This window comes from Salmo salar, chromosome ssa06, assembly GCF_905237065.1.
Source record: "Salmo salar chromosome ssa06, Ssal_v3.1, whole genome shotgun sequence".
Classification (NCBI taxonomy): Eukaryota; Metazoa; Chordata; class Actinopteri; order Salmoniformes; family Salmonidae; genus Salmo; species Salmo salar.
In genome coordinates this window covers 40,975,614-41,002,083 of record NC_059447.1, presented here as the reverse complement: position 1 = coordinate 41,002,083, position 26,470 = coordinate 40,975,614, and the positions used below count along the sequence as shown (strand labels likewise).

The following is a 26,470-nucleotide window of genomic DNA, read 5'->3' as shown; positions in this document are numbered from 1 at the left end:
CAAGCACAGTCATAAATTAACAGTCGGTGTTACGTGAGCTTTCAAATCTGGAGCATCTCCAATTTAACAATCCTACATTTTATTTGAGGAAAAATGTCTTTAAATGTTCTCTTGCCTACATAGCCTGAGTGGTGTATTTAATGCTGAAAGTGTGTCAGAGATGACCTGTTTTTAGACACTCTTTAGGGTACAGCGAAAGTAGAGTACGGAAAATGAAGTGGGAGAACAAAAAAAGTTTGTGTCTCTTGAGGTTTCTCTACCTAGATGGAGCATATCATTCATTTATCAGTTCATTGATACATCATTATGTTGGTTTATGTGTCAGTTTATTCCGTCAATGTGATCGTATGTTCATACCTCTTTGTTTAGCTGGCTGATGTTCTGTCTCACCTCCTCTGTTTCCAGAAGTAAGTTGGCGCTCACCTGGAATGGGTCTATGGGGGGATGGGATGGACAAGGATGGATGAGATAAGTGCTTTCACACCCCACACCAACATAAAGTACTTTGCTCATACCATTTCATTTGTATGACTAGCCTACTTGTACTGCTTTGGATAATTCTAAAAAAGCACATTTCTGACCAATCAATTCAGTATCCTTGCCTAAAACACGTTTCTATTTACTGTTAGAAAACCACTGTTAGAAAAATATAGTTTTTTAAATTAAACCATTGTTTAACCTGAGACCATTACCTTTGCTATTTGTCTTTGCCTCGCCTTGATCCACATTGAAGTGAAAAGACTGCCCATTATCCTCAATTCCATCCACAACCCTAGAGGAGATAGGAAAGAGAGGTTCACACTTAAGTGGGTTATGATTAAATATGAAGTGATTTTCAGTTAAATAAATTGAACTGTAATCTGTCTTTGCTGTTATTACCAGGTAAATCCATTGGAAAATGTGATTTACTTTTTGGTTAATGATTATAGTCTTATAATCCTACAAACGTTAGGCTTATGTACTGGGCTAATGAAATACAAACGCTAGTTATTTTGATTGACAGTTATGTCTCATTACTCACCTGGGGCTGAGGTCCAGAGGGCTGACACAATGTAGGGAGGGTATGAGCAGCTTGGCTGGCCTATGGGATGAGCTGTGATCTGTGACCATGGTGGGCACTGGGGCGAGAGTAACCTCCTCATTGGACAGCAGCTGAGGGGCGGGGCTACGGCCTCTGCAGCCCTGGGCTGGGGAGCGGCAGAGACGGAGCGTACTGACATGTCGAAGCTCCTCTCCCAGCATGCTGCTGAAGCCAGGGTGGCAGACGGGGCTGCTCAGGCCATGCATCAGGAGCAGCCGTCCTTGGTGGGATGCACCAGTGGGACAGTGGCTCATGTCCTCACCAGACTCCACATCTTCTGCCTCCGCAATGAAGGGAAGCTTGTGGTCCTTATCAGCTCGCTCCTGAGGGGCAGAGGGTGGGAGAGAAGAGGCATGAGTAACAGGTTCTCTGTAGTTCTCACAAACAACCATGCATGCCCTCCAGTAACCGATTGCTAGTGGAGGAGGAGAGAGAGTGTAGAATGATACACACAGAGTTTAATTTGATTTTAGCTGCCGGTAATGGGTAGCAGGGGCATCATGCATCCTAAAAATCTGAGGGAGCACAGAGTACGTGAGGATAGCTGGGGGGTTGTCCGGAGGGGAGCTTGTTGGAGAATTGTTATATTTTCAAACACCTGAAACAGCTTTCTCCTGCAATCTAGAGCCATAGCATTTTCTATGAAGTTGGCTTTAGCTAGCCAGCTAGATACGTTTCCAATCTCCTCAACCTCATAACTAGCTACCAAGCCATTTCAGGCTGTCAATCAAGTTAGAGTAGCTTGTCTTACTATCTTAGCTGGCATGCCTACTGGCAAGTTTGCTAGACTTTAGAAAACCAAACAATTACTAAATGTACTGAATAATCTTAATCTTTTACCCAGATTTTAGCAGAGATGCAGAGAAGCATTGTCACGCCCTGGCCATAGAAAGGTTTTTTTATTCTCTATTTTGGGTAGACCAGGGTGTGACTAGGGTGGGCATTCTATGTTCTTTTTTCTATGTTCTTTATTTTCTATGTTTTGGCCGGGTATGGTTCGCAATCAGGGACAGCTGTCTATCATTGTCTCTGATTGGGAACCATACTTAGGTAGCCCTTTCCCTCCTTGTGTTGTGGGAAGTTGACTTTGTTTATGGCACATAGCCTTTAGCTTCACGGGTTATTGGGTAGTGTTCATTGTTTTGTTCGGCGTCTTTTCAAATAAAAATAATATGTACGCTCACCACGCTGCACCTTGGTCCACTCCTTTCAACCGCTGTGACAAGCATATTTAGTTTCTTTAAAAGAATAACCTCCAGACCGGTCAAGAGGTACGCTTAGATATAGAAAAATACTAGGATGTAATATCCTAGGCATGTTAGTGCAGTATATTGAGATTTGTGATTTACAACAGTCATAATAACACCCTCTGGAATGTGTAGAATAGAATTAGGCATAATGATTATGGCACTAATTTGAAGGTAAATTTTGTTTCAGGTGTTTAAAAAATGCTAAATTCTCAGGGTCCAGCCCCCCTCCGGACCACTCCCGCTCCATCCTCATGTCACGACTTCCGCCGAAGTCGGTCCCTCTCCTTGTTCGGGCGGCGTTCGGCGGTCGACGTCACCGGTCTTCTAGCCATCGCCGATCCACTTTTCATTTTCCCTTTGTTTTGTCTTTATTTTCTATACATCTGGTTTCTATTCCCCAATTACATGTTCATTATTTAACCCTCTGTTTCCCACGTTAGTGTGCGTATTTATTGATTGTTCATGTCGGTACTTGTCGGCTGGTTATGTTTGCCGGGTTATGTATTTACGCTCGTTATTTTCGAGTGACCGGTATTTCTCCGCACCTTGAGTATTCTCTGTATACTGGTGCTGTCGTGGAATTAAATACCTTGTACACTCATTTCTGCTTTCCTGCGCCTGATTCACTGCACCAGTTACCCACCGCCTGACACCTCACCTACTTCGGTAACAAGAGATTGTGTGTAATTTCCTTCTAATAGCTGTTCTGCTGTGAGTCAGTGCTGTTCCTTTATCTTAGTGGCAAACAGGAAATTAGGTGCACTGAGGTGAACTGCCTTCTTGGCATTTTCAGTAGGAGTCAGATTATTTAGCTGTTATGACCTCATCGCGGTTTATAATTGTTATTCCTCAGAATGACATTTTTTTTCTGTCAGATTATTATTACGTTTATTGCTACCAGACAATTTTCACATTCTGGTAAATTAATTTTGAGAGAATCAGTTAACTCCCACGCACAATGTAGAAACATTAACACGTGGACACTCACATGTCATAGAAACACACATGTGCTCACACACACACAAAGGCATATGCCTACTCCAACACCCACTCAAATACAAAAAAACAAGAGTACATAATCAGCCTCACAGAGATACCGAGACACACTAATGACAGCCCTTTGTTAAGCTCTCAATAAAGGTGGCAAAATGGGGCTGTGAGAGTTGCAATCATGCTTCTTTCAGAGTGAAGTTCTATCTGGAAATAGGCTAGATCAGAACATTGCGTTCAGCCTTTTATGAAGTTATATGTTCACCTAAGAGGGAAGGGCAACAGGTCAGGGACCAGAACCCTCATATCAACCTCAATCATTTAAATGTTTCTGTCCCAGACCAAATATTCAAACACTTTGAAAAATGGAATGATGAGTCACAAAGCCTATTCACATCTCAAGGTGTAAATATTTTACTTGGACATTTAGCGTAAAATATTCTGGCTATGACTACAAATGTTCTGAGCTCTGAATTGATAATGTGAAGCTGTGACTTTGTAGATATGTTGGCTGTGGCTGTAGGAGCATCCCTGAGTTATCTGTCAGTAGCAGACTGACAGGTCATGGTAATCACCATTTGTAGTATAGTCATAAAGAGTCACACATTTACCTGAGAGAGCCGAGGGGACCGTGAGAACCTTGTCAGCCCCTGGACAGTGAGTCAGAATGAGTCACAATTCCATTACAGTTTACACAGGCCACACAGAGTAAAGTTTGAGTGAGTGATTGAGTGAGCATGTGTGGTTCTCACCTCTGCCTCGCTGCCCTCTCTCAGGTTGTAGGTGAGGTTGTGGTGGATATCAGAGCTGAAGCGACTGCCATACTCTGGGTAGAGGCCCAGGACCTCCCTCAGGGCACGGACACTGATGTGCTGCAGGTCACAGTAGGTCAGAGCCTTCACGTCCGCATTGGTCTTGATCACCTTGTCTTGCGATGTCAGGTCTGCCCCAATCAGATCACCTTTGCCTAGAGACAGATTACCCAATTAATAATCTGAGTTGATTTGATTCTTCTCCCATACAGTATAATGGCAACATCCATATTGCTGAGATAACAATTGAGGGATAAATAAAACTAGCTCCCTAATTCCCTATATAGTGCACTGCTTTTCTGGCCAAAAATTATTCCACTATAAAGGGAATAAGATTCCATTTCAGACGCTGCCAATGAGTTGATAACAGAGACGAAACGCTGACACGAAAGACAGAAAAAGGAAGGTATAAAAAGAAAGTGTACTCCAGAACAGGGAAGTGAGTTGTCTAAGACGTACCCAGGATAGCAAGGACCATGCCGTCCTTCAGCACCTCTAGAGACCCAGAGCAGACAAAGTAGTTGGCCTGCAGCGCGTCCCCCTGGCGGATGAGGTACTCTCCCGGGGCACAGAACGAGGTCTTAATGTGCAAAGAGAGGGAGCGCAGACACCCCCTACTGGCCCGCTCAAACACTGGCAGCTGCAGGATGTCCTTGTTCAGGTGCATGGCGATGTCCGCACGCAGTTCGTCTGGGAAGTCATGCAGCAGCTGACAGGAGGAGAGAAGGAGGACTTCAACACCCACAATGCAATGGTTTTGCATCAGGTTACAGAAGTACCAGAGAGGGACAGTGGTGTCTGAGGATCAAGGCTAAAGGAATGCTCTTGTCATATGAGATGCTAGACAGTATAAACCAAGTTCAAGCCTATGAACACTGTGTGGACAGCCAATCAACAGTTATTCACAAACATGTATTCTATGCATTGTTGAAACACACACAATTCTCAGTGAGTATACAATATCTTGTATTTTGTGTTGGACTCAAGCTGTATTTTGGCGAGTGGCTACACACTTCAATGTACAGTAGTTGTTTTCATGCAAGCCTTCTTAGATGACTCAAATCTCTACATATAATGTGCACTGTAGGTCTGTTTCACTAGTGCTAGCCTGGCAGTAGCACCAGCTAAGAGGCGTAATAAATTTGCAAGTTCTCGGGATCCTTCGTAACGTCTGTTGTCGCGCCTTCAGCAGAGAATAAATTATGAAGCTGATGATGAGAGGGTGTAAATGAGTACCAACATTTTTAATCCTATCTCCGTAGTCTAAAATGTTTTATTAACTTGTATTTATTCAGGGTAGCCCAAATGAGACCATGGCCTCATTCCCAATGGTGCCCTAAGTACAAACACTTTCTCACAAACAGGAAGAAAAATGTGCATTACAGATAAAACAAGAAGAATAAAAAATAACCACACCTCAACACCACAATTTCAACAAATAATGATCTAGAATCAATCGAACAACTGCAATCCCAAACTGTCGAATCAAGACGTAAGGAATTTTGTAGGTTGTTCAAACAATAGGGAGCACTTTTAGCCAATACTAGGTCTAAGCCCATCACTGTGAACAAAAGACTACTTTCTAAAAGAACCAATCTAACCTCATTGGGCAGAGACTGAGAGAAGATTGGGAAATAAAGGTGGAGATGACCTAGATGTAAAATTACACGTCTGATTTAGAATCCTCCATCCCACACAGAGACACGACTAGACCACGAGGCCATTTATGTCTGAACGTGACAATACACACCCACACTGTCAACACCACATGATCGAAAGACCTTGGCAGTGATACAAAAGATTACTTTAGAAAATTAACTATCTACTCCCAACACAAGGTGTACTCTCTCTGAAAGGCTATTTATTTACATCGGAAAATATATAAAGACCAGTCTGTCAGTACAGTATGTTTGTCTACCCTAATGGCTGCATCCCAATTTTCCATCGTTATCCTAAAGTATGCACTTGCCCACTCCCCATCAGGGATTTGAAAGCATTGGATTGTTGTAATCATTGGCCGGAGTTTGTTACCACCATTGTTAAATACATATGTGTCATGTGACCCACCTCGTTGGCGTTGATGCCGTTGTTGACAGACCAGGTGGTCTGGAAGTACTCCAACATCCTCTGTTTCAGCAGCTGGGGCAGACGGTGCACACGGATAAAGTCCTTGATGTCCTTCATACGCGTGTGGTAGAGCGAGCGCCGAGAGTACATGCGCTGGATAATGGCCGTCACGTTACCGAAGACCACTGCATGCATCAGGGCTGCAGGTTGGACGAGGAACAGGGAACATGGGGGTCAAAGAGTATTACAAGATTACTCATTTGTGCTCAAAGCACAGATATATGCAGAAGAGAGTCATACCCAGCCATCACCATGCCTTAAGACTTTTTTAAAGAGATTTGTGAAGACATCTCGAGACATCTTAATACATGTCTTGAAAGAATGAAGAAAATACTGCTAAAGATGTCTTAAAATCAACAAGTGTTTTCAAGAAGTCTTAAGACAGCTTGTGTCTCAAGACGTCTACTAACACTGCCTCGCTTCCAATGAACTTACCCCCCATGAGCATGATGCAGATGGACTTACCCCCCATGAGCATGACGCAGATGGACTTACCCCCCATGAGCATGATGCAGATGGACTTACCCCCCATGAGCATGATACAGATGGACTTACCCCCTATGAGCATGATGCAGATGGACTTACCCCCCATGAGCATGATGCAGATGGACTTACCCCCCATGAGCATGATACAGATGGACTTACCCCCTATGAGCATGATGCAGATGGACTTACCCCCCATGAGCATGATGCAGATGGACTTACCCCCCATGAGCACGATGCAGATGGACTTATCCCCCATGAGCATGATGCAGATGAACTTACCCCCCATGAGCATGATGCAGATGAACTTACCCCCCATGAGCACGATGCAGATGGACTTATCCCCCATGAGCATGATGCAGATGAACTTACCCCCCATGAGCATGATGCAGATGGAGAAGATCTTCTCAGCATCTGTGTTGGCACACACATTGCCAAAGCCCACACTGGTGAGGCTGCTCAGGGTGAAGTAGAGGGAGGCGATATAGGCACTGGGCATGGAGGGGCCGCCCATCGTACTGTTGATGTACGGGGTCTCCAACCGCTTCCCCAGCTCCTGCAGCCAGCCTGGAGAGTACAGCAGGACATGGGGGACAGAGAGAGGGAGAGGGAGGGAGAGGGAGAGAGGGGGAAAAAGGAAGAGAAAGGGCGAGAGAGAGAGAGAGAGAGAGGGAGGGAGGGAGAGAGACAGAGAGAGCAAGAGAGAGAGTTTGCTGTTAATTTGTATTGTTTATTTCACTTTTGTTTATTATCTACTTCACTTGCTTTGGCAATGTTAACATACAGTATGTTTCCCATGCCAATAAAGCCCTTTACAGGGATCTGGGATCCCTGTAAAAGAGATTGGGTTGTTTTTTCCTTTGTGCCTGCTTGACTCTCCATCCAGAGGTGATATTATAGAGTGTGAGGCATTCATGCTGAGTTAAATTAGATAGTCACTGTAGGGGGGACCAGCCAAACAGTCGCTGTCCATTACTCTGTGACCTACACTTGCTGTGAGGTTGACTGGGAGGGTGTTGTGGAGGGAGATGGACTGAGAGACCAGTTCAGAAGCATTCAGGCTTGTCCAGGGACCGAGTGTGCAGAGGGGCCATAGTATCTAGCTGTCAGGCAAGTGAAACGAGTTACTGTGTTACAGACACATGTAGAGGAAATAGTGGTCACACATGGCTGCTTCCTATAGTTTAAAAAAATATGTATTATTTTACCTTTATTTAACTGGGCAAGTCAGTTAAGAACAAGCTCTTATTTTCAATGACAGCCTAGGAACATTGGGTTAACTGCCTTGTTCAGGGGCAGAACAACAGATTTGTTCCTTGTCAGCTCGGGGATTTGAACTTGCAACCTTTTGGTTACTAGTCCAATGCTCTAACCACTAGGCTACCCTGCCGCCCGGAGCCGAGGAAGCCGAAGAGCTCGCCAAAGGGAAACGTTCTGTTGATGTGTCTACTGTGTGAGAGTGGTCCACCAATCACACACAATATACAAACATACACACACAAACACTAACAAACAGGCGCTCACCTATATCCCAGGTGACAGGGTTGCTGCTCTCTATCTCCTTGCGGCCAATGACGTACCAGACACAGGCCATCCAGTGGGCAAGCAGGGCGAACACAGACATGAGCAGGGTCAGGACCACCGCACTGTACTGGGAGTAACGATCCAGCTTCTGTAACAACCGTAGCAGCCGCAGCAAACGCACCGTCTTCAGGAGGTGGACCAGAGAGGTCTGGACAGGAGGTAACGGACATGTTTACATGCAACGATTCATGTAGAGATGACAATTTGCATTGTGACAGGTGTAAAGTTCAAAAGACGTTAGAGAGTTGAGTCATAGTCTGGTTGAACTCGTCAGACATTATATACAGTATAGACGATCTATCCTCTGTACTGAACTGATATCTCCAGGGATACGGTCTAGCTGAGATGCAGTGAGCAAACATTCCTCCTACCACTCCAATATCCCACTTCCCCCAGAGGCTAAAGATGCATTCATCCGTAAAGAACAGCACATCTCTTGGAAAGCTTGAGAAACAAATGATTGGTGGAAAAGGGGTAGTTGAACAGTATCACATCTCAGAAGCCCAGGTAAGATTAAGTGAGAAGGCTTTTGGCTGAGATGTTAACAGTGAGACAGAGAGAGAGCGGTGGGTAGTGCAGCTAGTGGATAGGGGGAGGGACACTAGAGAGAAGGAAGGAGCAGCTCTATAAAGCATGGAGGTGGCAGACCTAATCCGTTACAATTCAATGCTCAGGGGAAATAAAGAGGACCAACAACACATTTTAAGAGGGAAAACGATTATTCTGGGAAGGGCTATCAAACAAGCACTGTCTGTTCAAGATAGGATAAGGAACTGCATACACACGCAAAGCCAAATGCCCATGACACCCATAAATGCACAGTCAATGACACCCATACAAACTCACCACTGTGATGTTGAAGGCGTAGAGGAGGTCAAAGGGCAGAGCAGCAATGAGGTCTATAAAGAACCAGGTGCCACAGTAATGGAGGTAGATTGAGCGGGCATCGTACACCACCTGACCCGACTGACTCACAAAGGTGGTCCTAAAGTTCAGGATGATATCTGGGGAGGAACAGGGAGAAAACCCAGCAGGACATGAGCAAAATAATATTTTATCCTTTACTCAATTACACAACAAGTGTATAAAGTGAGTGGATCGGCTACTACGTTCCAGCATTTTTCCAGGCGTGCTGTAAATGCTAATTATGGCATGACACCAACGGTTTAGAATAACACACGATATGATGATAATTTTGTACATGAATGTCACTGTACATAATCACAATTTCCTCAACTTAAAAAAGTCTGAGCCCCATCACAGCTGTTTTAGGATCACACATCCATCGGAGACAGGAAGTCTCTAATTGTGGCTCAAAATGTGAGCTGTAACCAGGGATGACACAGACACCATGATGAGTTGGTAATGAAGGTGGGTGAGTGAGTATAGTCAAGTGTGACCAATTTCCAAGGAAACACCCACTGCCACAGCAGGAAAGAACTATTCTTGATCAACTATATTCCAGAGGAGCTAGCTACTGGTGCCTTTTTATTTAGCCACCGGAGTGATATGACATTTACCATTGGAGTACTATGTTGCCACTTTCAGTACTGTTATACAACAGTATGTTACCTAGAATGAAGAGCATTTCCACTGCGATGTCACTGGCAATGGTGCTACGGGAGTCCCAGTCGGTGTCGTCCTGGTGACTGACGAAGCAGACATTGAAGGGGACGGTGACCGCCACGTAGAAGGTGGCCAGGAGGATCAGCCAATCCCACAGGGCCTTGGATACGCTGTAGTGGAGCAGGATGAAGCGGGACTTCTGCACCGCCGCCACCTTGTACTCTGGGAGAGAGGGCTTCTGGAATACACTCTGCAGGGAGACAGGGGCCAAGGGTCACAGGTCATAGGTCCCAGGTCACAGACAAAGTCCAAGACACCACACTGGCACAGTGGCACTTGTACCTATGATAACATCTCAAGAATGCACTGAAACCTACTTGCCCTAGCTACATCAAAATCAGTGTCTGCACTCCAAGCTCCTCTGTGGCACAAGAGAGGAAAAGTAAATGTTCCATTTAGGAATAAAGAACATCAAATCAAAGTTTATCGGTGGCGTACACAGTTTAGCAGATGGTAAAGCGGGTGCAGCAAAATGATTGTGTTACTAGCGCCTAACAGTGAAGTAAAATGTCAAACAATTACACAAATAATCAAAAACAAAAAAAATCAAGAAACATCTTAAGGGTTCAATGGCATCTTTTCAATAACCATCAAGCAATTAGTGGCCATAGGCTCACAGCAGTAGTAGCTGCAGAAACAGTAGCAGGTACTCTAACAGGCCTGGGGATCAAATGGAAGCTCATTTGACTTTACAATACATGAAAGACCGGTAGAGACAATTATCGACATGTTCTTTTCGACACATATGCAGAGCCACTGACTTTATTCTCCACAAATGACACAGTATGAGGGAGATGAAATATGGATGAGGAACTATGGAGTTCCCTTGAGGTAATGAGATCTGAAAGTAAATTCCCTCTGTCGTTCTTCAACATGACTAGAGAGGCTGCTGAATAGGTCAGCAGAACCTCCAAGTGGGAACCCTTGGTGGGATAATAGCTGGGTATATTATGGGAGATAATTACTTGGTAATTGCACATGGAGGATTTAGATGCACAACAACAACTGAATGTGTACAGAACTGTCACAGCAAAAGGGCAAATTAGAACGTTTTTCAAAGCATGCAATGCCACATAGCCCATGCTGTTGTCAATGGTAACCTCATTTTTTTACACAATCTTAAAAAACATTGACTGGTCATCATCAAGTATGTAAAAGGTAGGATTTGGAGAGAGTGAATTGTCATACATTTCATTGATATTTTAAAGTGTTAAGTCTCTCAGCATTTAACGGTACAATTGACGCATCTTTAAATAACAACTACCTCATATAACACGTGTTTAAGAGAGGAAGAGGGAAAAGGTTGAAAATCCTTGGTTCTGTCTGTCCACTGCTGTGTCATACCGTGACCTCTCTTCCGGTACTTTCCTTTAATTAGTGAGACGATACCCCAGCTTTCCCATGTCCCAATCTGCAAAAGGCCACACTGCGTCTCTCTGCTGCTCTATATATACCAGCACTACAAAGACCACACACAGCAGACAAGAACTTCAAAGGCTGCCAGATCAATTCTTCTATCTGGGCCAAGCTCAACCTTCCTCAAATGGATAGGTAAATGTCACCTTGCTCTATATGCTCCCTAATACGTCTGCTCAAATAGGTTTTCATTTGAATGTGGTAAGAATGTGATTTCACATGTGGTATGAAAACAAATGAGGTCATCTTTCAGAAAGCAGTTGGTAATATAATGAAATGATGCCTTTCCTCTGAAGAAACTATTCCTTTTTTGTCAATGAGTCAATACACTCTACTGTAGAGTCCAGTGAGATCCAGGGGAACTCACATTGGGCAGTTTCCCCTTGCCCCTCTTGGAGAACTGGTTGGTGAGGTGGTACAGGACAGTCCTTCCCCTCTCCCTGGCTTGGGAAAAGTGGGAACGGCTGCGTTTTCTGCTCTGATGTGCGTCCTCTGAGATGCCTGATGACATAAGGACATTAATGAATGGGTTATTACACTTATTAAAGCCTTCCTTTCATGCTATCATCGTAGAAAGCATCATGGTCTAAACTATAAACGGTTCAGTAAGGTGTAAGCCACAGTGTTGCAGAGTTTGTAGAATACCTGTGGCCTCCACTCCTCTCCTGTTGCTGTGATGGTGGCTTTTTCCATACGACTCAGTGACATCCTTGAAGGAGAAAAGGAATAGAACCACTTCACCCTTCTCATTCTTAATTGGCACAATGTCAAGAAGGCACCAGAATGGATTTCCTGTGGAAGCAACATTAAAGAAGAAGTTAGATTAGTGGTATTCAAATGTTTTCAGCGGGGACCCAATATTGTCCCGCCAGAACTTCTGGGGAACCCATTTTTTCCCAATAATTTCTCATGACCCCATCCCACCCCAAAGCTAATGACACAACCTACAAAATCTGTAAATGTATATTTTTACGTCAACAAATAACCTTCAATTCATTGCATTTTCATCTCTCATCAAAATGAAAATAAACCAAAATACATTTACTCAATAAAATTGTGTTTTTCAAATGATCTTTCTCAAAAAGCGTGTATATTGTCCCATTAAACAATCTGCACTCTTAATTTAAATTACTTTGAATACCGCTGAGTTAAATTATAATGACACGTAGAGCTGAGGATTGTATTTTACTCTACTCCCTCTTCATATTGTGCAGAAGTGAACTTGGTGTATGTTGCATCCTCTGTCCATATTTCTAAAAATACATTCAAAAAAATAGATCTGGTTGGATGATGTTGTATTGAGGGCCACCATGTGTTGACTGAATGCTCACCGTTCTTCATGTAGAAGCACACCTCCCCCTGGTACTCCTGCTGTCCCTCCAGGGCCTTGTCCACCTGCTGCCTCACCCTCTCACTGGTCTCTGCCCCGTGCAGGAAGCGACACGTGCACGTTTTCTGCATCACCTCAGTGCGCACAAACCCCGTCAGCTCGCAGAAGCCGTCCGAGCAGTACACGATGGGGTAACCTTGGCGACCCTGGGCATTCCCAAGAAGGAAGTTGCTGTCTGAGGAAAGCAAGGAGAGAAAATTAGAGACACGATGTACTGTACCCTAACTCTGTCTGCGTAATGATTGCTGTATAAGTGGTCAATCAATTATTTCTGCCCCTCGAGTACACTGTGTGAGTCAGACATTAAATGGATGAATGTCCTTGCCCCTGGATGCTGAATTAGGCTATGTAATTAACAATCAAGCTTGTGTTGAATACAGCCATCTATGAAGGTGGAACATAGCATCAGGGATTCAGTCGCTTTCAGGTTTCTTTCTGAATCTCTTTCTCCTCCCACTCATTTTCTCCTCTCAGGGTCTATTTCGTTCTTTAGCTGTCTGAAAAAGAGCTCTGTCTCTCTCGGTCTCAGTCGATCTAACTAACAAACTAGCACATAGAACCCATCCACAGCAGCCTGCAGGGACATCAGAGCAGGCTTTGAAGTTTAGGCCTGTGAAGTCTGGTGGATGTGATAGGAGAGAAGAGGGGACCCAGTTCACTCTATGGGGGCCCACAGCCCAGGGGGCCCCCCAGCAGGCACCTGGGGACACTAATGGGGATAGGAAATGAGCATCATGTGTAGTATCCTCACATCCTACTGCCCATGTAACCAAAGACAGCGCCAGCCAATCACAGGACAGGCTGGAGCTTCTGATTCAGTAGCTGCCTATTGATTCTGTCAGACTCTACTGAAATACCAACCACCTCTCAGAGCTGCACCCATCTGTTGATCTGTGCAGGCACTCAGGCTGAGCGGAAGGGAAGATGTACTTTCAGCAGTAAGAATACAGGTGCGATGGCACGGTCATTTAGACCCCTTTCTAATATGCCCAAGTCACGTTTCAGCTATGAATCATTTGTGTTGTATTGTTCTATTTACGTTTTAGTCATTTTGCAGACACTCTTATCCAGAGCGACTTAGTTAGTGCATTCGTCTTCAGATAGTGTCTGTCCCACCGAGCTATCAGCAAGGTCAATGTTAGTAGGGGGAAAAGTCAAGCGCGGGTGTTAGTTCATAAAAGGCAAAGGTGTTATAGGTTTTTATTATAGATGTCTTTATTTTATGGGAGGATGGAGGGTGCTGTGGGATTGTTTAACATACTCCTTGAAGTTTTTGTTCAAATTTGATTTGCTTGATTTAAATGACCTGCCAGGCGGTGGGTGTAGCTGATGTATGAAGTCAGGCGCAGGAGAGCAGAGATGAGTGAACAACGCACTTTATTTAAGAAATAGCACACAGTAAACATACCAATGTGCGAACAATAATGGTTGCCACAAAACACGGGTGAAAACAGCACCCGGAAAAAAACAGCCGGAAACGTACCGACCTGAAAAATAAACAATCACACACAAAGACACGGGGGAAACAGAAGGTTAAATACATGACCAGTAATTGGGAAATGAAAACCAGGAGTGTGGGAAAAAAAGACAAAACCAATGGAAAATGAAAAGTGGATCGGCGATGGCTAGAAGACCGGCGACGTCGACCGCCGAGCGCCGCCCGAACAAGGAGAGGAACCGACTTCGGCGGAAGTTGTGACAGTACCTCTATTTACCTTCTTACTCTGTTGAGTATTTGGTACAGCTGTAAACATTTATGAATTATATATTCCTCCATAGTGAGTTGAACAACTAATCTCCATAAAAAAATGTTTGCAGGCAGCTGTTAAATTGACCGTCTCCCTCCCCTCTGTTCCACCCTTTCTAAAGGGTTGCAAAGTAGACTGTATTGTAGCACAGCGCCTCATTGTGCAGAGACAATTGCCCATCACAGATGTCTCCCACAATCCAATGCCTGTCCGTTGTCACCTGTCCCCAACTATCAAGTCCATTGGGTCACTGCTGTATAGAGTTTCATAGGAAATGATTCCACGGACTGAATTCAATTCCATAATGTATCTATTCAGCCACTGCTCTTCCACACAGGGGTGGTTTGAGTTGGACAAGACAGAATTTCATGGCCAGAGTTTGCTATTCTCGCTGTACATGTGACGATGGTCTGATCATACCCTGTCAATCAATACACTAATTATCTCCGTTATTGTTAGATGGTAGTGCGTAAACCCTGAGATCACAGTTTGAAAGTCTTTACATAAGCAGCCCATTATCCTTAGCTAATGAGGCAATCTGGATAAGTCCTCCTTGAAACACAAGGAAAAAATAGACATTTGCATTGACAATACTGCAGCTGTTGTGGCAGATAAGTATTACATACACACTTAGTACACAAGTCTAATTGATCATTAGTTCACACAGAGTGGTGAAGGAAGAGGACCTAAGTGCTCCAGATCTCTTGTTAAGTTAATTCTGTCATTTGAGGTGAGCCACAGTCCGACCCCCAGCCAACACTCAGCCTACTGAGCCATACACGGCTGTTGTTGAAAGGTGTATAGATGGAGGATATCTTTAGATTGAGGTAGGTTGTATACTGTTACCGTATACAGAATTTTCTGTCGAGAAAGACATCATTTTTTAAAACATTTTACTCGGCAAGTCAGTTAAGAACAAATTCTTATTTACAATGACAGGAGCAGTGGGTTAACCACCTTGTTCAGCGGCAGAATGACAGATTTTTACCTTGTCAGCTCGGGGATTCAATCCAACAACCTTTGGTTACTGGCCCAACGCTCTAACCACTAGGCTACCTGCCGCCGCAAAAACATCAAACTCCTGAAATGTCACAGTCTACTGATGTAGAGATAATTAGTACAGAAGCTACATGAGACTTTATGTGCCCAGGATTGGGTTGCCATAGCAATTTGTAATTGTTTTAATAAAAAGCATATGGCAAAGCTGTTATTTCCACAGGGAGGAGGTAACCAGGATACGGTCCCTTTTTTATACAGGAAGAACACAAATAGATTCGCAATAAGTTAATCCTACGGGAAAACATACTGATTATTCAACAACTGGAGCAGCATTTGGACCAATAGAGTTTTTTTTTTACAGTAGCTTCATGATCATCATTGTTACTTGGCTTAGACTGATACAAACAAGTGAAACAAGGTTGTTTTTCTAAACCGAAGCAAACAGATGGTAAGTCCTTTCTCAAACATGACTCTATTATTCTGCTAAAATGCATGCAGTCTACCCCTCAGTCTTTCTCTCTCTCTCTCTCTCTCTCTCTCTCTCTCTCTCTCTCTCTCTCTCTCTCTCTCTCTCTCTCTCTCTCTCTCTCTCTCTTCTTTTTATCTGATGGAAGAATGGCAGAATGAAAGTTCATAGTGAAAGCCATGTTGAGCTTCTTTTTCTCTTTGCCTCTCTCATTTTCTCCCAGAATCATTTCTGAAATGACCGTCCACACGACAAAAGGGACTCGTTACTTTTCAGTTCATGCGCTAGCTTCAGTAATTGACATCAGGTGATGAAGAGCAAAACCCAAACCAATCTACTTACATTACACAGGCAAAAAAGCCAGGCCCTTTGCGTCAATCACAACAACAATGACAACAATCACAACAACAACAGTGAATTGAAATGGAGGGGAAATGCTATTAAATAATTGTATGCCTCAGTGAGGAGGGGAAAGCTGTGTGTAGCTCCCAGCCCACACAGATAATTAGACTGAATCATTCTTTGGAGCGACAACGAGACAACAATGAAAGCTTTAGCCTTCTGCTGTGCACACAAATACAACTATTGCTGTGTAAACGCTGCAATCGATAACTCCGCTCTGACATCCCGGTACCATAATCCACAGAGTAGAACCTGAAATGTACATATAAATAGGAATAACTGTACAATGTATACTGTACGTTCCTACTGTATATAGTAGTTTGTTTGCATTTTGGCTACGACTAAATAATGTATTAAGAGTGAAATGAGAAATTGTATAATGGATTGTTATAGAGGGAACTGTCCTTTATTACAGCCTGTTATAGTCCACCAGACATTAGGATGGGATTGATGGAGTTACTTATCAGCCTACTTTTACAGAGAGTGGATGACTGATATCGATACCCAGATGCTGTTTGATTGGCGCTTAACCCATGCGTAATTAACTGTAATTTATGCCCCTGCTCACATGTTGGGATCATTTGGCTGTCACTTTCATTCATTCTGTAATCGCTTGGTCTATTCACATTACACAATGGAGAGGGTCATTTAGTTGAGGGAGGCAGTCATACATACTTTACATGTTGCAAATCCACCCACTTGTTGTTGCGCATGATATTAGAATATTATGTCATAGGTCATAGGTTGAAGTCAATTATTTTAACATCTATTGTACACTGTGTGGGCTCCCGAGTGGCGCAGCAGTCTAAGGCGCACAATTGGCCCCGTGTGGTCAGGGTTAGGGTTTGGCCGGGGTAGGCCATCATTGTAAATAATAATTTATTCTTAACTGATTTGCCTAGTTAAATAAAGGTTAAATAAAAAATAAAAAATAAAAATGAGGAAGCTGCCCAGAACTCGGACAGAAGAAAGTCAAAGTTTTGGACTATTTTATCAGCTCCCTATAGACATTTCAAGCTCCGACTACATCTCTTCCCTTTGGATAACGGCTCCCTGCACCTCACACTTCCCCCAGACCGGTTCAGTCTTGTCCATTAAAGCTTTTGGCCAGCTCCTCCACCCACACCATGACACGGAGGGCCTGTAACCACTAAACTTGTGAAAAACATTATTCTGACTCTGTATTTGTGTGGGTCTGTGTGTGTGTGCAGCCTGGTCTTATAGACAAGACGTATTAGTATGATATGTTACATTTGGTATGGTTACATAAGACAGCAGTCTACTTAAGGGAAAAACGAAAGTAGGTGGTTGGTCGGGGTGGATGGGTAGGCAGGCGTATAACGCAAACGTCTAGCAACCCAAAGGTTACGTGTTTGATGTCATTACGGACAACATTAGCATTTTAGCTAATTAGCAACTACTTAATATGTTAGCTAACCCTTCCCATAACCTTAATTTATTAGTTTATTGTAGTTTTCTTTTACCCCTTTTTCTCCCCAATTGGTAGTTACAGTCTTGTCCCATCACTGCTACTCCCGTATGGACTCGGGAGAGGTGAAGGTCGAGAGCCATGTGTCCTCCGAAACATAACCAAGCCAAGCTGCATTGCTTCTTGACACACTGATCACTTAACCCGGAAGTCAGCCGCATGTGTCGGAGGAAACAACATATAACTGGCTACCGAAGTCAGCGTGCATGCGCCCGGCCTGCCATAGTCGTCGCTAGAGCGTGATGGTACAAGGACAACCCGGCCAGCCAAACCCTCCTCTAACCCGGCTGATGCTGGGCCAATTGTGCGCCGCCTCATGGGTCTTCAGGTCTCGGCCGGCTGCGACTTAGCCTGGGATCGAACTCAGGTCTGTAGTTACACCTCAAACACTGCGATGCAGTGCCTTAGACCACTGTGCCACTTGGGAGGCCCAACCCTAACCTTAACCCCTTACCCTAACCCCTAGCCTAGCTAACCTTAGTCACCTAGCAAACGTTAGTGAAAGCCACCTAGCCACCTAGCTAACGTTAGCCACAACAGATTTGAATTCATTACATATCATACATTTTACAAATCCGTAGCATATTGTACGAATTGCAATGCATTGCATATCATAGAAATTGTAAATTATAACATATCATACGAAATGGGATGATGGACATCCACAAATGAATACATACCATATGAAACATAACATATCATATCATCATAATTGGAGTGTCCTGAGTTTACATTTACTATGTTACATCTACCCCTGAGTCCAGGTTGGTGTGTGTGTGTGAGTGTGTGTAATAGAGAGAGTGTTAGTGTGAGTGTGTTTGTCTTCACACTGAATTCATTAACTCAGCCAGGACACAGATCGGCGGCCACATGCTAGCATGATGTCATGTCCCACTTCTTGTAACCCACTGAGAAGAGTGTGACCCGATCTGACCATGGGAAAGTGCATCATGCAGCTTGGACAGTAGTCCATTAGTGACATATACTTATTGTACAAACCATTAGGAACACCTTCCTAATATTGAGTTGCACCCCCTTTTGCCGTCAGAACAGCCTCAGTTTGTCGGGGCATGGACTCTACAAGGTGTCGAAAGCATTCCACAGGGACGCTGGCCCATGTTGACTACAATGATTCCTACAGTTGTGTCAAGTTGGCTGGATGTCCTTTGAGTGGTGGACCATTTTTGATACACTCGGGAAACTGTTGAGCGTGAAAAACCCAGCAGCATTGCAGTTCTTGACAACGGTGCGCCTGGCACCTACAACCATACCCCGTTCAAAGGAACTTTTGTCATGCCCATTCAACCTCTGAATGGTACACATACAGTGGCATGAAAAAGTATGTGAACCTGGATTTCTGCATAAATTGGTCATAAAATTTGATCTGATATTCATCTAAGTCACAACAATAGACAAACACAGTCTGCTTAAACTAATAACACAAACAATTATAGGTTGTCGTGTCTTTATTGAACACACCGTATAAACATTCACAGTGCAGGGTGGAAAAAGTATGTAAACACTCGGATTTAATAACTGGTTGACCCTCCTTTGGCAGCAATAACCTCAACCAAAGTTTTCTGTCAGACCTGCACAACGGTCAGGAGGAATTTTGGACCATTCCTCTTTACAAAACTGTTTCAGATCAGCAACATTCTTGGGATGTCTGGTGTGAACCGCTCTTTTGAGGTCATGCCACAGCATCTCAATCGGGTAGAGGTCATGACTCTGACTGAGCCACTCCAGAAGGCATATTTTCTTCTGTTGAAGCCATTCTGTTGATTTACTTCTGTGTTTTGGGTCGTTGTCCTGTTTCATCACCCAACTTCTGCTGAGGTTCAATTGTCGGACAGATAGCTTTACATTCTCCTGCAAAATGTCTTTATAAACTTGGGAATTCATTTTTCTGTTGATGATAGCAAGCTGTCCAAGGCCCTGTGACAGCAAAGCAGTCCCAAACCATGACGCTCCTTCACCATATTTACAGTTGGGATGAGGTTTTGATATTGGTGTGCTGTGCTGTGCCTTTTTTTCTCCACACATAGTGTTTGTGTTCCTTCCAAACAACTCAACTGTAGTTTCATCATTCCACAGAATATTTTGCCAGTAGCGCTGTGAAACATCCAGATGCTCTTTTGCGAACTTCAGACGTGCAGCAATGTTTTTTTTGGACAGCAGTGGCTTCTTCCATGGTGTCCTCCCATGAACACCATTCTTGTTTAGTGTTTTACATATCGTTGACTCGTCAACAGAGATGTTGGCATGTTCCAGAGATTTCTTTAAGTCTTTAGCTGACACTCTAAGATTCTTCTTAACCTCATTGAGCATTCTGCGCTGTGCTCTAGCAGTCATCTTTGTAGGACGGCCACTCCTAGGGAGAGTAGCAACAGTGCTGAACTTTCTCCATTTATAGACAATTGGTCTTACCATGACTGATGAACATCAAGGCTTTTAGAGATACTTTTGTAACCCTTTCCAGTTTTATGCAAGTCAACATTTCTTAATCTTGGGTCTTCTGAGATCTCTTTTGTTTGAGGCATGGTTCACATTAGGCAATACTTCTTGTGAATAGCAAGAATTTTGTGAGTGTTTTTATAGGGCAGGGCACCTCTAAGCAAAATCTCCAATCTAGTCTCAATTATTGTACTCCAGGTTAGCTGACTCCTGACTCCAATCAGCTTTTGGATATGTCATTAGCCTAGGGGTCACATACTTTTTCCAATCTACACTGTAAATGTTTAAATGATGTATTCAATATAAACAAGATAAATACAATAATTTGTGTGTTATTAGTTTAAGCAGACTGTGTTTGTCTGTTATTGTGACTTAGAATAAGATAAGATCTAATTTTATGACCAATTTATGCAGAAATCCAGATAATTCCAAAGGATTCACATACTTTGTCTTGCCACTGTACACAATCAATGTCTCAATTGTCTCAAGGCTTAAAAATAGTTCCTTAGCCTGTCTCCTCCCCTTCATCTACACTGATTGAAGTGGATTTAACAAGTGACATCAATAAGGCATCCTAGCTTTCACCTGGATTCACCTGGTCAGTCTATGTCATGGAAAGAGCAGGTATTCCTAATGTTTTGTACACTCAGTATATATCCTATGGTCAAATGCAGAGGTGCTTAATAGATGGACAAACAAAATGCATGAACTGTGAACACATATGACTAATAATAAAATAGCTTTTAGGTTGTGAGTGAGCTAAAAGAAAGGGGAAAAGGGATACAGGTACTGAAGTCTTAAAGGGATACTTCAGAAGGCAATGAAGACCTTTATCTACTTCCCCAGATTTGTATGTTTCTGTGTGCAGTTTGAAGAGAGTTGCTAACTAGCGGTAGCGCAATTGCTAACTAGAGTTAAGTGCAATGACTGGAAGTGTCTCTGGTTTTGCACTAACACAAGTTAACATTGGGTCACTTCATTGCCAAAATACCGAAGTATCACTTTAATGAGGACCAACACAGACAGCAAACACACAACAGCCCAACAAGTGGCACTTCAATCCAAAACAACAGCACACGCACTCCTCTGCTGAGCTCTCACCACTCTCTCCATCACTGTCACAGCCTGAATTACTGTCTTGACTGGCTGCCCCTCTCCAGTACCACTTAAACACAGCGTTGGGGAGTGGTGAACTACATATAGTTCTACTAATAATTGAATACAATTTTGTAGTAGTAGTGGAGTGATAGTTGGACTAAGTGGTAGTTGAACTAAATTCAAATCTAGGTAGTGTTTTCAGTAGTTCATTATTTGTTTTGCCATGTAGTGATGTAACTTCAATCCATAGCTAGTTGACTCCTAATATGCTAGTAGTAATAAGTATAATTTTGTCTTCATCTGTTGTTGTTTAGTACTGTATATTACTTGCTAGCTAGGGCCATTTACTTTAAGTGCTGTCTGTCTTTCCAGTAGCCTACTTAGCCTACTTAGTGTATGAACTGCTGACTGCTCAGCAACCACTAGGCTACCTGGGGAGGCAGGTAGCCTAGTGGTTAGAGCGTTGGGCCAGTAACCAAACGTTTGCTAGATTGAATCCCCGAGCTGACAAGGTACAAATCTGTTGTTCTGCCTGTGAACAAGGTAGTTAACCTAGTGTTCCTAGGCCATCATTGTAAATAAGAATTTGTTCTTAACTGACTTGCCTAGTTAAACAAAGGTTAAATTACAAAAATGTCTTGCAGCTGATTGTTGACACATCAACCAGGAATAAAGGGCAGGGCAATTTGTGACTGTTATTGTTTTGGTAATCAGTGGCTGTATTGGAGGGGGAGTGGTTTCTCCTCTCCTATGCAATCAGCAATTAGTACCGGGAGGTGTGCTCTTCACCTCAGCTTGGCAATTAGCAGTTAGTGTCAAGCCAGTCAAGGCTTCAAGACGGGTCACTCAACCGAGACTGCTCGCCTCTGTGTCACGGAGGCTCTCCGCACTGCCAAAGCTGACTCTCTCTCCTCTGTTCTCATCCTCCTAGATCTATCTGCTGCCTTTGACACCATGGACCATCAGATCGTCCTTTCCACCCTCTCAGGGCTGGGCGTCTCAGGGTCTGCACACTCTTGGATTGCATCCTACCTGGCAGGTCGCTCCTACCAGTTGATGTGGAGAGGATCTATGTTTGCACCACTTACTCTCACTACTGGTGTCCCCCAGGGCTCGGTTCTAGGCCCTCTCCTCTTCTCTCTATAAGTAGCCAGGTGGTAAAAGCACGTAGCTGTATTCATTTATATCCACTAGATGGCACAGTCCCTTTAAGAGATCCTTAAATAATGTGTGAGAGAGGTTATAAGATTGTGCATGCACAGTGTGTAAGAGTGAGAGCAAGCAATTACACTGGAGAGCTGTTGAAATCCATCGTGGGTCCAGTGATACTTTAGATGGGTAAATACTGCTTTTTATCTTACTCTTGTACCGGAATATATCATATTCTGCATCATCTGCAGTGTATAAGAGTTAGTTTTGTAATATTTATGCCAGATGGTCATGTTAGCTTGTTGATACTTTCAGATTGACATGAGGATGTTAGCTTCTTGCTAGCTGAATACCAGTGTTCTCCGAACCATGTTGTGGAGTTGATGATAACATTATTTGAAGCGTGAGTAAATATCAGAATGACATTCTATTTCATGTAAAGCTTCAGGGTGATGTATTTTGTTTAATTTTTGAATCATAATTTAAATGTTGATATGATATTTCCCCCAGTGCATTATGGGTGAGATGAGGATCTACTCTTCCATGTGGGGATAGGGCATCACGTGGACAGTGTGTTTGTAAGTGTTCCTATTGTTTTATGACAAAATGTATTTTTGTTTTTCATGCACAATGTCATTTTGATCATCGTCATCTTGTACCCAAATATTTGAAATGTTAGAAGTCCATTCTAACTGTGAACAGTGTGGTCTCTGTATTTTCTTGTGTTTTTCTATAGAAAGCAGAGCCACTACCGTTTATGCATTTCACTGCGTACTTATTGTACTCAGATTGGTTTTATGCACTTTACTAACAGATTTATTTCACTTGATCGTGATTTAAACTGAACTTTACTTTATGGTGACTTCAACTTGCGGTGATTGCCCTCCTACATTATTCTATTTGAAATGTAAGCTTTGACAGAATAAACAACCCAAATTAGTTTGTGTTCTGTGAAGGGTTTACTTTCGCCAGGCTACATATACACAGGGTTGGGGATGTAAGGGATTACAAAAAACGGTAACTGTAATCCGTTACGTTACCAGCAAAAATATTGTAATCAGACTACAGATACTTTTGAAAAACTAGATGATTACTTCAAGGATTACTTTTAAATCCCGGAAGGATGTTTGCGGGAAAAATATGTGACACTTCTCTGTTTTCTTAATGACATTCAAATCAGGCGCAACTTTAAGTTTGTTCCACCTGAGCGTGTCTGACCACAAGTCAGAGACCACTATGATGACACACCAAATGTGTTTGATGGATCGTGGAAAAATATCAGAAATAGGCTTTTGTAGGCTACAGTCCAATCTATATCTTCCAATGGCACCACTGCTGTTGGCATCCAAAGATTATCTAACTTGAATAAACGCTTGGAGGTGAGGATGAGAGCAGTGGTGTAGCCTATGGTGATTCGGATATCACTTATTATTGGTACCTACTTAGCGCATTGATGTGAATCACACTGCTGCTCTCTCATTTAGCTGTTTGTGCCTTACAGCTTGTGGTTGTCGTGGATGGCTGTTCAGAAATCCAAATGTGTATTTGAACCCAATAATGGTTGAATTTAAGATGCCTATCAATCATTGTTTTTGAAACCAGGGGACAGCCAGTGAAAAATGCTCTTTTACAACAGCTGCATAGTGCGTATCCCAGCTTATGGAATAAAAGTGGGGCTTTTATTGCTCAATCTAATTCATGCTGATAAAAAACTAAATCCATAGGCCTAATGGACACATGCTCAAACTCGTACACTTTTGATAGACTTAATAGGGCAATCTGTAGTTGCTACATCCATTTTTGGGCTTATAAATTATATATAGTAATGTAAAGACATAATTGAATAATATTATTATGTCACGCCTGCTCCCGGGCGCTCGAGGGCGCCAGGGTGCCCAGCACTACACACTCCTGCCACCATCATTACGCACACCTTTTTCCCTCATCACACTCTTCAGTAATTCATTGGACTCACCTGGACTCAATCACTTGTTTTCATTACCTCCCCTATATTTGTCTGTTCCCTAGGTTGTTCCCGGCTTCAGCTTTATTGTCGTCTTGTCGTTTTGTTCCCCCTGTTCTGACGATGTTCCTGTTCTGTCACTTGTCTGTTCATTAACTTCTTTGGGAACGGGGGGCAGCATTGAGTAGCTTGGATGAATAAGGTGCCCAGAGTAAACTGCCTGCTACTCAGGCCCAGAAGCTAGAATATGCATATAATTAGTAGATTTGGATAGAAAATACTCTAACGTTTCCAAAACTGTTACAATATTGTCTGTGAGTATAACAGAACTCATATGGCAGGCATAAACCTGAGAAAAATCCAACCAGGAAGTGGGAAATCTGAGGTTTGTAGTTTTTCAAGTTATTGCCTATCCAATATACAGTGTAAATGGGGTCAGATTGCACTTCCTAAGGCTTCCACTAGATGTCAACAGTCTTTAGAACGTTGTTTCAGGCTTCTACTGTGAAAGGGGAGCGAATAAGAGCTGTTTCAACCAGTGGTCTGGTGGTCCAGTGGTCTATAATTGAAGATTTATGATAAAAACATCCTAAAGATTGATTATATACATCGTTTGACATGTTTCTACGAACTATAATGGAACTCTTTTGACTTTTCGTCTGGACTTTGTGAGCGCGCTATGTGCATTTGGATTACTGGATTAAACGCTCAAACAAAAAGGAGGTATTTGGACATAAAGATGAACTTTATCAAACAAAACAAACATTTATTGTGGAACTGGGATTCCTGGCAGTGCATTCCGATGAAGATCATCAAAGGTAAGTGAATATTTATAACACTATTTCTGACTTTTGTTGACTCCACAACATGGCGGGTATCTGTATGGCTTGTTTTGGTGGCTGAGCGCTGTACTCAGATTATCGCATGGTGTGCTTTCACCGTAAATCTTTTATGAAATCTGACACAGCGTTTGCATTAAGGAGAAGTTTATCTATAATCCTATGCATAACACTTGCATCTTTCATCAAAGTTTATGATGACTATTTCTGTAAATTGATGTGGCTCTCTGCAAAATCACCGGTTGTTTTGTAGGCAAAACATTACTGAACATAACGCGTCAATGTAAACCGAGATTTTTGGATGTAAATATGAACTTTATCAAACAAAACATACATGTATTGTGTAACATGAAGTCCTATGAGTGCCATCTGATGAAAATCAGGTCCCGTGTGGCTCAGTTGGTAGAGCATGGTAGAGCATGGTGTTTGCAATGCCAGGGTTGTGGGTTCTATTCTCATGGGGGACCAGTATGGAGAAGAAATGTATGAAATGTATGCATTCACTACTGTAAAATGTAATCATCAAAGGTTGGTGATTCATTTTATCTCTATTTCTGCTTTTTCTGACTCCTCTCTTTAGCTGGAAAATGGCTGTATGTTTTTTTGTGACTAGGCGCTGACCTAACATAATCGTATGGTATGCTTTCGCCGTAAAGCCTTTTTGAAATCAGACACTGTGGCTGGATTAACAAGAAGTTTATCTTTAAAATGGTGTATAATACTTGTATGTTTGAGGAATTTTAATTATGAGATTTCTGTTGTTTTGAATTTGGCGCCCTGGCTGTTGTCGAGGTGGGACGCTAGCATCCCACATATCCCAGAGAAGTTAAATGTTCACTCCCTGTACTTGCTTCTCATCTCCAGCTTCGGTTCTTACATTATTATATGCAGTAGAAAGCGATGGGTTATAATAAGCCTACACAACCAACACGTAAAGTAAAATTGAACAGCCATACATGGCCAGCTATGTAAACTTTAACATTGCTTTATCCTGCAATAGATGTCTTTCAATTAGTAAAATACATTTTTGTCTTCTTCTAATGCCTCTTAAGGAAAAAGTAATCTAAAAGTAACTGAATGTAATCAGATTACGTTACTGAGTTT

General features: G+C 42.8%; 1 protein-coding gene across 1 annotated transcript in view; it reads right to left on the bottom strand.

Annotated features, from left to right (window-relative positions):
* The window catches only part of LOC106607293 (potassium voltage-gated channel subfamily H member 4), a 33,050-nt gene that overhangs the window by 2,099 nt on the left and 4,481 nt on the right, over window positions 1-26,470 (bottom strand). The window contains exons 2-14 of the mRNA XM_045720585.1: window positions 12,701-12,934; window positions 12,015-12,161; window positions 11,737-11,870; window positions 9,900-10,143; window positions 9,174-9,331; window positions 8,268-8,475; window positions 7,116-7,310; window positions 6,201-6,400; window positions 4,593-4,842; window positions 4,074-4,288; window positions 1,022-1,404; window positions 693-772; window positions 358-434 (exon numbers count right to left, since the gene is read on the bottom strand). Coding sequence (XP_045576541.1) covers window positions 358-434; window positions 693-772; window positions 1,022-1,404; window positions 4,074-4,288; window positions 4,593-4,842; window positions 6,201-6,400; window positions 7,116-7,310; window positions 8,268-8,475; window positions 9,174-9,331; window positions 9,900-10,143; window positions 11,737-11,870; window positions 12,015-12,161; window positions 12,701-12,934 — 2,525 coding nt within the window. The remainder of the gene's footprint in view (window positions 1-357; window positions 435-692; window positions 773-1,021; window positions 1,405-4,073; window positions 4,289-4,592; window positions 4,843-6,200; window positions 6,401-7,115; window positions 7,311-8,267; window positions 8,476-9,173; window positions 9,332-9,899; window positions 10,144-11,736; window positions 11,871-12,014; window positions 12,162-12,700; window positions 12,935-26,470) is intronic.